The sequence below is a fragment of the Thunnus albacares genome, chromosome 6 (assembly GCF_914725855.1).
Source record: "Thunnus albacares chromosome 6, fThuAlb1.1, whole genome shotgun sequence".
Classification (NCBI taxonomy): domain Eukaryota; kingdom Metazoa; phylum Chordata; class Actinopteri; order Scombriformes; family Scombridae; genus Thunnus; species Thunnus albacares.
In genome coordinates, this window is record NC_058111.1 from 7,492,247 (window position 1) to 7,502,197 (window position 9,951).

At 41.1% G+C, this 9,951-nt stretch overlaps 1 protein-coding gene across 1 annotated transcript; it reads left to right on the top strand.

Annotated features, from left to right (window-relative positions):
- Window positions 1-1,353: 1,353 nt before the first annotated feature.
- On the top strand, window positions 1,354-4,520 carry si:ch211-151h10.2 (uncharacterized protein LOC567699 homolog). The gene is made up of 8 exons (XM_044354585.1): window positions 1,354-1,438; window positions 1,531-1,595; window positions 2,120-2,258; window positions 2,824-2,942; window positions 3,026-3,206; window positions 3,315-3,398; window positions 3,480-3,575; window positions 3,665-4,520. Exons 1-8 carry the CDS (start codon window positions 1,370-1,372, stop codon window positions 4,010-4,012), a joined length of 1,101 nt encoding a protein of 366 aa, XP_044210520.1. The 5' UTR covers window positions 1,354-1,369; the 3' UTR covers window positions 4,013-4,520.
- The last annotated feature ends 5,431 nt before the right edge of the window (window positions 4,521-9,951 follow it).

Sequence of the window (9,951 nt, forward strand, 5' to 3'; positions counted from 1 at the left end):
AGCAGGGCTTGTCCTTCACACAATTGTCATCAGTATGTTTAACACATTCCTTCATCCATGGAATGTAGGAAAAGCAAAAAGGCACTACCCACACATAAAACAAATCTTCCAGTTGAACCAGTTTATCAAGCTTGTCATGTTAAAGAACTGATCACATTTTTGAACAGGTGTATGTTCTTTAACTAATTGTACTCCTCCAGTTTCAATAGGCATGTGTGCGTTTGCTTTGCTCCCATGCCTTGGTTGACAATCACTTATCCCAAAGGTCGAGGGGGTACAGTACAGGCAGCGAGAGCGGGCTGGGACTGGGCCTGTAAATGGATGGAGAGAGTAAAGGAGGACAGGGAGGGTCAAACTCCCGGGACAAGCCGAGAACTGCAGAGGTAGGTAGATCTGTATGTCACTCAACAACTGGCCTTTCATTTGAATCAGCGTTTGAGTAGCAGGTATCTGACTACCTGCTGCTACAGGGAGGAGGAGTGTGAGTGAAATGATGGTCCTTCTCCGTTTGTCTGCTCAGACTATATTGACAACAAATGTTTTTACGCTCCATTAGGCAAAGATCTGTTAACATGTCTGATGGTTAGGTTCACATCTACCTGCTTACCATTACACATGAGCTTAAACTGTTACACATTCCTGGTTTGTGTGTTAGACTCTGCTAGACTGGTCCCCATAACTTCTGGATCTCAAGATTTCCAAAAAATAATGAATTTTGTGGAGTGTGTATAAAAAATGATGACATTTTCCTTTTCTCGGTATGTGTTCACATTAAGACATGCTTTCTCAGATCATAAAGTTACAGTCAATATAATAATTAGCTTCAATAAAATATCCAAGTGATACAGAACTTTATGTGATAGTGTCATAAAAATGTTTTATCTAACTTTAATGCTACTTAAGGGGCAGTTTTTTACAACAGGGGAGCAATATTAATTTTATTTTATTGTAGTAGCCTAATACCATCCTGAAATTACCCTACGTTGAGGTTGCAGTTATTTTAGCAAAGTATAAACATCTGAAAGTCATATTTGTTTTGCATATGTTTTTTTTAAATTCCCCAACCTGCCAGATTCTCTGTTTCTCTTTTCAATACTGCAACTAATGCTTTCATTTTTCATAACTTCTCTCTCTTGATATTTTATCTCATTCTCTCTGTTACTCTACTTACTGCAGGTCAAACCAAACACTAGCTGATGTTCAGCCACACTACATATCTTGGTCACAAACTTTGAGGAGACTGCCCTTCTGGAAAAGCTGGTACAGTTTTGCTGCAGTAGGTGTAGTGTGGTCTGTTTGCCAGGTGGAGGCGCAGCTGCACCCTTCTCTATTACTGGTGGATGTGTGCTGGAGGTTTCTGCAGGTGTGTATGCTGTGGTTGGTCCTGGGAGGTTGTGTTCATGCCCTGAAGCACTGCCTGCGGCTAGGACAGAGAAAGGTGAGTGCAGCTGCATGAATCGGATCTCACTTGACCCTGTTTGGTAAATTTAATCATGTTATGTTTATTCAGAGACTGTGCTTCAATTCAAGGGCAACCCTACACATAGCTCACAGCAGGAAGTTGTGGCTGAAAACAGGAAAAACCTGCATGCATGGTAAGACTTCATTTTAAAGTCATATCTCCTTTACATGATATTAAACTTTGGCACTTTTTGACAGTAGAAAAAGTAAGGACCAAAAACATAGACAGAGATTTATCAAACACCCTATAGGCCAGATATGAGGACGCTGCATGTATCTGCATCTACAAAATACAGATCCTGTGTGAAATAAGTCAATTTCAATTTCCTAATCCATACTTTGGGGAAAAGATATTATTTCAATATACTCAAAGGAACCACAAGTGACTTAATCACCACAACCTGTCACCAAATGTTATTGTTTCACTGTTTCATAAAATACCATTATATCTATAGTTGTGAGGGATGATCACATCCAATGGTTTCTTTATTCTGCCATTTATTGATTTTGCATACTCGCTGTTTTTAAGTACATTTCTGCACTTCTCTTGGAAAATTAAGTCTTGGAAAAACTTGGTGACAAATCACCAAAAAGCTTTGAATCAAAGACCCAAAACCATCTCATACATGTCCTTGCCGTGGTCTCCTAATTTCTCCAGGATGTCTCAGTCAAGGAGCCCGGGCCACCATGGTCCTCTAGTCCTTGCTCTGGCTGATTGTTTGCTGATGTGTGTGCTCCAGGAGCCTATGCCAGACCCCAGTGTGCCCCACATTCAGGTTCTCCTCTCCAGGCTAGAGGTGAGAAGGAGAAAACCACATTAAAGAAGCAAAATATCCCTCTCTCTCTCACACACACACACAGCAGCCTCCAGCAATACCTGTCATCTCCTGTGTTTTCAGTCGCTTTTTGCATGTAGATTAGTGTAAAGTCTTTGTTGGTGATATTACAGAGATCAAACCTTGCACTCAGGCATACACAGATATTCTAGCCTCAGGCAACAGACACCATCACTGAGCTGCTGTTGTCTGCACTCTGAATTAACCAGAAAGGCGGAGGAGAGAAATTTGAAAGTCTTGCCTTCTGCCTGTCTTCCTTAAACTTAATCCTACTGACTGGCTTTATTATATCGTTCCAATTTTTCATGACTTTGTCAATCAATTTGTCCCTAATGACCTTATACCATTGTTTCTGTTTACTGCAGAGTGAGGGTCAAACATTAAAGTGAAGTAACAATACACAAAACACATTTTTGAGTGGAGGGGGGCTTTACATTTTTTATATGACAGCATTATAACAAAGAAACAACCAAATAAACCCACAAAACTAAACCCAGTCCTCTGAATTATTTTCTTTTCTCTGCAGTCAGTGTCTCACACACTTGAAAAGGCTGATACTGGGTCAGAGGCCACATTGGAGGAGGTGGACCAAGATTCTGCACTGACAGACAAAGTGATGCTCATCCGCACCTTCCTACAGCAGAGGTGAGGTTTATGCACATAGTGCTGACCACTCTCTTGGAAATCTCGGTTCAACCATATTAACATTGCACTCTCCGCTCTGGTAGGATCAGGTCACTACGTAGACTCGTCCAGGTGCAGGGGGATTTTGAGACCAGCATAAAGAACATGCTTGAGGGCCTGGGTGGCCTTTGGGCTCAGCTGGAGGAGCTGCATACTGGGGTCACACTCACCAAAGAGGGGAGTAGTGGCTGCAGAGACCTGGCCTTGGCCCAGACAGGTGTGAAGGTCTGTGGTAGTGGTATTATTATTGTTAGTTTCTGCTATAAATCCTGGTGATTACACTAACATTTTCCCTTTCAGTGCTGTTTGTAACACTGTTATGTGTTTGCAAAGACTTTGTTCACAGTCCAGGGTCACCACAGGAACAGATTTGAGTGCTGCCAGGCTCATCTGACAGACAGCACACAACTTCTGCAGGTAAAGCTCTGCTCAGACAGGAGAAAAACATTTCTGATATTTCCTGCTGTCTTCAGACATCCTCTCAACTTTGTCTCACAGGAGTTAACCTGGAGTCACACTCATATAAGCAACAGTGTGAGCAGCAGCAGTGAGTCAGTCTGGCCGGAGGTGTTGCTTCAGTCCAACATTGAGCAGGTACTCTACGCTCTGTCCGGTAGACAAATAGCAGAATGTTTAGTTTATATACTTAGAAACCCACCAGGATTAAAAACCTCTCCTTGCAGTTTGACAAGGTGCAGGAGAGTTTCCTGTCCTTGGAACAACAGACCTCCACGTTCCAGGCCCACCTGGAGGGACTTGTAAAAGGGAATCAAGACGGACTCGCAGGACCCCTCACTCGTGCAAACGGGGCCTCTTCACGCCCGGCCTCTCCCCAGACTTCCCCAGATCTCCACAGTGAACGCCTAGGTGATGTTTCACCGGAGCACCGTAACTCGATTTCTACATCTACGTCTGTTTCATCAACGGATGCAGAAACAGACAAAGACCATCGTCTCTCTTTGTGTGAGAGGTCAGCACTGCAGTTTTCCTCCACGATTGGACGCCTGCGTAAATCTGGAAGGAAGAAATGACTTTTATCAGACTATAATTGGCATATACAACAGTGATTTGGTAAATAGAAAGGTGTCAGTTAACTAGATAAGTTATTTTCAAATGTTGATCATTTGCTGGTTGCTAAAAAAGTGAGTATTTATTGTATTTTGTGATTATGGATTTTTTTGTGAATGTTGCTGTTAATGACATTTTTAGGCTTTTTTAGTTTTTCCATTTCAAAGATGCCTGGTAGGTTTAAGAGTGGCAAAAGCAGTTTTTTGTAGTTTAAGATTATTTCAAACACAAGGGGGCACACTTTCACCAGTTATCACAAGCATAAACAGATGCATGTCACAGCACCCATTCAACCCATATTAAACAATCACACCATATACAGTATATCAATCCTGGATCTTTGTCTGCAATGACTGACCGTGTCTCAGACCTTTTCTTTCAATCAGCTTTATAGAAAGAAAGTGTCTCTCAAACACTCATAAATATTTTCCTTCAAGATCAGAACAGTCAGTTACAAGTTGTGTCGAAAGAATCTCACTTTATTTTCATTCAGGCATATTAAATTATTAGTTTAATCAACTATTATACTTAAAGATAATTACGTAATATTGGATGAACATTTGTGCTTTCTTTAAAAAAAATCAAATGTCTGCTGAGAGTAGAAGTTGTGAGTTAAAAAACAAACATTTCTTTCAATTTATCCATGATTTTAAGAAGTCTTTTTTTCCTCATATGCAGAGGGAATATGTCACAGGTTAAGAAATCCCAGACTTTTCTCTTTTCCAAAACTATTTTTCATTCCATCTCTCTGTATCAGACAGAGTGACCATGATGACTTGAGCCCTTCAAAGCAGGGATTTCAGGTTGAGGGCAGAAGGGGGGGAGAGGAAGGTAGGAAGGGGCAGTGAAGGTCAGCGCCGGAAGCGTTTCTGTTATTACTAAAAACTGAGCAGTCCTCTAGACCTTTTTGAAAGACATGAATGTCTTTGATCCAAATTCAATTACCCTGCAGCTCCACACTGAAGGCACAGAAGGCACCATAGTTTTTTGGACCGGATTCCTGACATTTCTGGCAAGGGAAAACAGGATTTCAGTTGAAAATCAATTTATTCATGCCTGCCGTTAAGTGCTAATTGTAGGGAGCCTGTACAGTATACATGACATGGATGTCATTCGAACATGGACTTGCCTACCATCTGCTAGATCCTGCATCTGTCTGATTCCCTCACACTGGGGCAGTGATTGGGAGAGGTGGGGCTGACCCCTGGGGGATCTGGGATGAAAGGAATGTGAGCAGAGCGCAGCAGGATCCGAGCTGTCACAACACCAAAGACACAAACACACCATGTCTGGATGGATAGTGGGATGTAAAGACTGTGGGAGGAGAGTTTGTTGTGTATTTAGTTATTTGAAGTTAGTGACAAGTGCTTTGAATTAAAAAAAAAAATGTGTTATGAATTGCCACATGAATATGTAACATCTTCCACGAATCATTCATGAATACACAGAACATAATGGTCTTGGAGGCTTATTAACAATAACAGTGACAACATTTGCTTTGAGGCCCAACAGTCAAAAGAGGGCAACAAAGGTTTTTTTTAAAAAATGATTTATTAAGTGCTTTTATAAATTAATAGGAGGAAGAATAATTGATTATAATAGATGTGAAAAACAGGCCCTGCTTTACAAAAAGTTAGTGGGGAACATCTCAGCCCTGTCCAAATGAACTCATGCCTCGCATTGTTGGCATGTGATGTCATGGCCAGCAGAGGGACGGCGTCTCGGGAAGCAGAGGGGCACCCGCAATCTGCTGGCTGAGAATGTAAGAGTGAGCGAATGAAATTACTACAGGCTTTGTTTAGTTACACTAAAAAACTGATGACTAGCTTCCTCACGGGCCACTCCAGTCCTGGAGGAGAGGCTATTTCAAAGCTAGCTCAAGTGTGTGTTGTTTCAGAAAATATGGTTCATGGCATAGGTCAATCCCTCGCCTTATCCTGACAATTACTCAAGATCGGGTTTCACTGGCGTACACATAGCACACATTTGTGCTGATCCTTCCACTGATGGCACTGCAAGACACCTTACAGTAGTATGAATGGCTGCTATCTGATATAAACAACCCCAAGAAACTTGTCACAAAACTTTCATGAGATAATAGTTAAACACCACCTTTAACTCTCATTAAGATTTTAAATCTGCTTTCCACAGTGTTGCAGAGAAAAACATGTCAAAATTATATTAAACAAAGTGGTGATTAGAAAGTTGGTATGTAGACAAATAAGTATCAGCAGAAAGCATACACAGTATCACCGAATAAAGGCAAAAACTACAAAGCAGGTTTTAACTGTGAAGAATGCTTTATAAATGCTGTATGTGCATGTTTGTCCTGTTAACCTTTAACTTAATAGCAGTGACATTTCCCAGGTTGAGAAGCATCAGAAAGGCTGCGTGTCTTCACCCTATGATCTGAGGAGCATGACAATGATGTTGCTCTGCAATATATCTCATGGAAACTGTGGTAACGCAGCTGTGGCTAAATTGTATGAATTGTGAATGATTTGGAAATAGATATCAACAAAAATCAATAGCTCAACTTTACACTTCATCAAAAAGGCACACAGGCTTTTTATTATGAAGCGATTTTTTATTAAAACAACTAAATTAAAAAAACGTGAAAGTTACTGCTGAAAGGAAGAAAAAAACATCAGTTAATGTTTAAAAAATGAACAACTGAGATTTAAACCTGAAATAAAAAGCATTCTTTTATTACAAGAATATATTAAGAATTTGAAATTGCACTCCCAGTTTTCAGAAAAAAAAACTAAAGTAATAAAGCTGAGTAGGCTGAGGCTGGTCAGTGCAGGTGTCCAGGGGTTGCTGCCATATATATGCAGTCACAGCAACCTGAACACACTCACACATGAAACAGGTGTGCGTCCCAGTGCCTTTAACCACAGCGAACAGTGAGGGGACTTCACCCGGGGTGACTGGCCGCCCCAGCAGACCAGCCCTCAGCTCCACTTAAAGGAGGAAAGAAACTAAAAACAAGAGAACAACAAAAAATGATGCCAGTTGGTTCATGAAGTTAAAAACAACAGAGGAAGTTTCAAACTAACCAGGCGAAGCCACAAACTAGTGCAAAACAGTATTTAAAAAGTTAAAAGAAGCAGTGTCAAAACATAGTTAAAAACGCTAAGACACAAACAAAATGTTTTCCAACCCATGATATATAAATTCACCAGATAGTTAACATGAATATTTTTTTTTTGGATGTTTGGATGTTTTTTTGCATCCATTTTAAGACATCATTTTCTTTGTTTAACATGTTTGTGTCAAACCTGAATGAACTCCTGAATGACTTTTTATGAATGGCTCTCACTCTCTACTTGAAAATCGCTGCACGGCATTACGGCATTACGGCCAACGTTAAATCGTTAAATAGCTGGAGTCTTTATTTGTATTTTTCTTTCTTCTGATTAACTTTGTGTTAGCCTTTAAGTTGAACTGAAGATTTTTTCCGTCCCTTCAAAACCTTGGAAGTGCTCCTGGTGAATCACAAACCACATGAATGGCTGCTATTAAAGGGCTGGACACAGATAACGGAGGGCCATGCCACTTTTAACCAGAGGCTGTTGGAAACGGAACGGACAGCTGCACATTGAGACAAAACATCAAAACACCAGCCACAGATGTACGCAATTAGCAACATGGTAGGCATTTTGGGGAGCAAAGGTCCATAAACTCGCAACTTATTATGGTTGATCTAACATGGCTGGAGGGAAGCCTAAACTCAACAACATTAATGGGGTTTTAGTTTGGGTTGAAACATTCCAACAAGTCAAAAAGGGCGTAACTCCTCCTAAAATCTTTCTCAAATCTTGAATGGCAGTTTTTTTTTATTCTGATACAAAAACCTTATCCCATTCAGTGCATGTGATTATATATGTGTGTGTTAGTGAATGTGAGTGAGAGAGTGACATAAATAGGCAGGGGGAGGGACTGAACGCCACACTCAACATGTTTCCAATCATTAGGAAATGCTAAGCTTCCTGTTTGTGTAAATATTTTCTTATTTTGTTTTCCAAGAGAGTGGGGCAAAATAATCAAGCTTGACCTCTCTGCCCTCCTGTTTCCTACTTATCACGTGGACGCGGCTCACCTTCTGTGTCGACACTGCTGACACCAGAGGTAAGGAGCCTGTCCTGACCCGTCACCGGCTAGTGGGAGAGGTTAGTCAGGAATGGATGAATTCTTCAAAGGTCATGAGCAACAGCCATTGACACCAATGGGTAACAGCTGTGGGACAAAAATAACTCTGACATAATAATCACCATTCACAGATTGATAACTTATAGTTGCAAAATATAATTGCAAAATGAGTTATATTGAATTTGAAGAGCTCCCCACAATATATTTGTGAAGTTAAAATCTCAGAGACCTGTGGGATTTGTCCAGATGTAGCTGTTTGCAATTTTGCAATATTGCATGATAAATCTTTGAGCCAAGTATTTTTTCCAAGAATTATACCGTTAAAATCTTAGTATCCATTGCAACACCTGTCTTTTATCTTTATTTTATGTTTTATCTGTGCTGCCAAATACACTGACAGTTTGATTTCTGTCTATTCCTCCCTCAGAAAGAAAAATTTTTTGGAAATGTTCTGTATCTGCTATAAAGATGCTGGGGCTCTTAACGCTTTCTTTCGATTTCTGGCTGCTTAAAAAGTAAGCAATTGTAATCCTTCACTAATATAGAATTAGTCTATTTAAAGGATAATTCCAAAAACAAGAGATCTGGAAACAACAATGTCTGACAGGAAGGAAACACAAGCAGTCAGACAAGTGGTAAATAAGCCAGTTTATTTGAAAGGTAAAACTGAAAGTAAGCACACCTGAAATGTTGGTAGTGATTCCTCATTGCACAAGAAAACCTTGCGTGCACTACAGCATGTACATTGGGTCAAAGTTGACCTGGGAAGTTGATTGATTAAACTGTGATGGATGTTTAAAATGGACAGCTTGGGTGATAATTTTATTGTTCGCTTTTGTTTTTTCTCACAAATAAGAAATAAATTTGGCTAACCTGTGAGTTTGTTCCAACCTGTATGATCATCTGACTGCTTGTGTTCCTTTGACAATTTGAGCTACATTTCAACAATGTTGCTGCATCCCCAGATCTCAGCAAGCAATTTGGTGAGTACAATGTTTTTATTACTAATAGGAATCTTAGGTAAAACTATGAAGATAAGACCCACCTTGTAATAAAATGGGATTTAAGATACATCAGGAATGCAACTCCATGGTCCTCGACCAACTTCTCAAAAACTTTTTTGTGGCTTCCTCTCATTCTTTCCCTTCACCTCTAAAAGCCTGAGTTTGTCTCTTCGGTCGCCTGTATGAGGCACCGATGTGTGAGGCAGCCCTCTGAGGAAAGGCTAAACAAACAGGCTGGCCCCGGCACAAAGAGTCCGCCACTCAGAGACATGTGGCAGCAAAACCCTCTCAATCCACGTCCCCACCCTCCCCTCCCCTCCCCCCCAGCCACAACTCTGAACCCCTAACACTCCCACCGGAGCCACACAAACCCTTCTGCATACCCTGAGTGTGGAGCCAAGAGAAGGAAAGATGGAGGAGGAGGGGGAGCGAATTCTGATTCCTATTCACTGAATGTCAGCACCTCACAAAGGGGACCGCATGACACTGCCACTAAATCAGAGTTAATGGACTCTTTTCTCAGTCCTGCGAACATGACAGGGGGCGTGTGTGTGAGAGTAAGAGGGTGTGGGAGAGGGACGGGGGCTGGTGAGTGTGCCTGTTTGCCCCATTGAAGGGGCACATGGGCCAATGAGCCTTGTGTGATATAGTGAGAGCAGATTGGCAAGGGAAGTGTGTTTTCCAGGGGCATTAACAGCTCGCCCAATGGAAAGCCCCGCATTTCATTCAACACATATTTGTTTTAA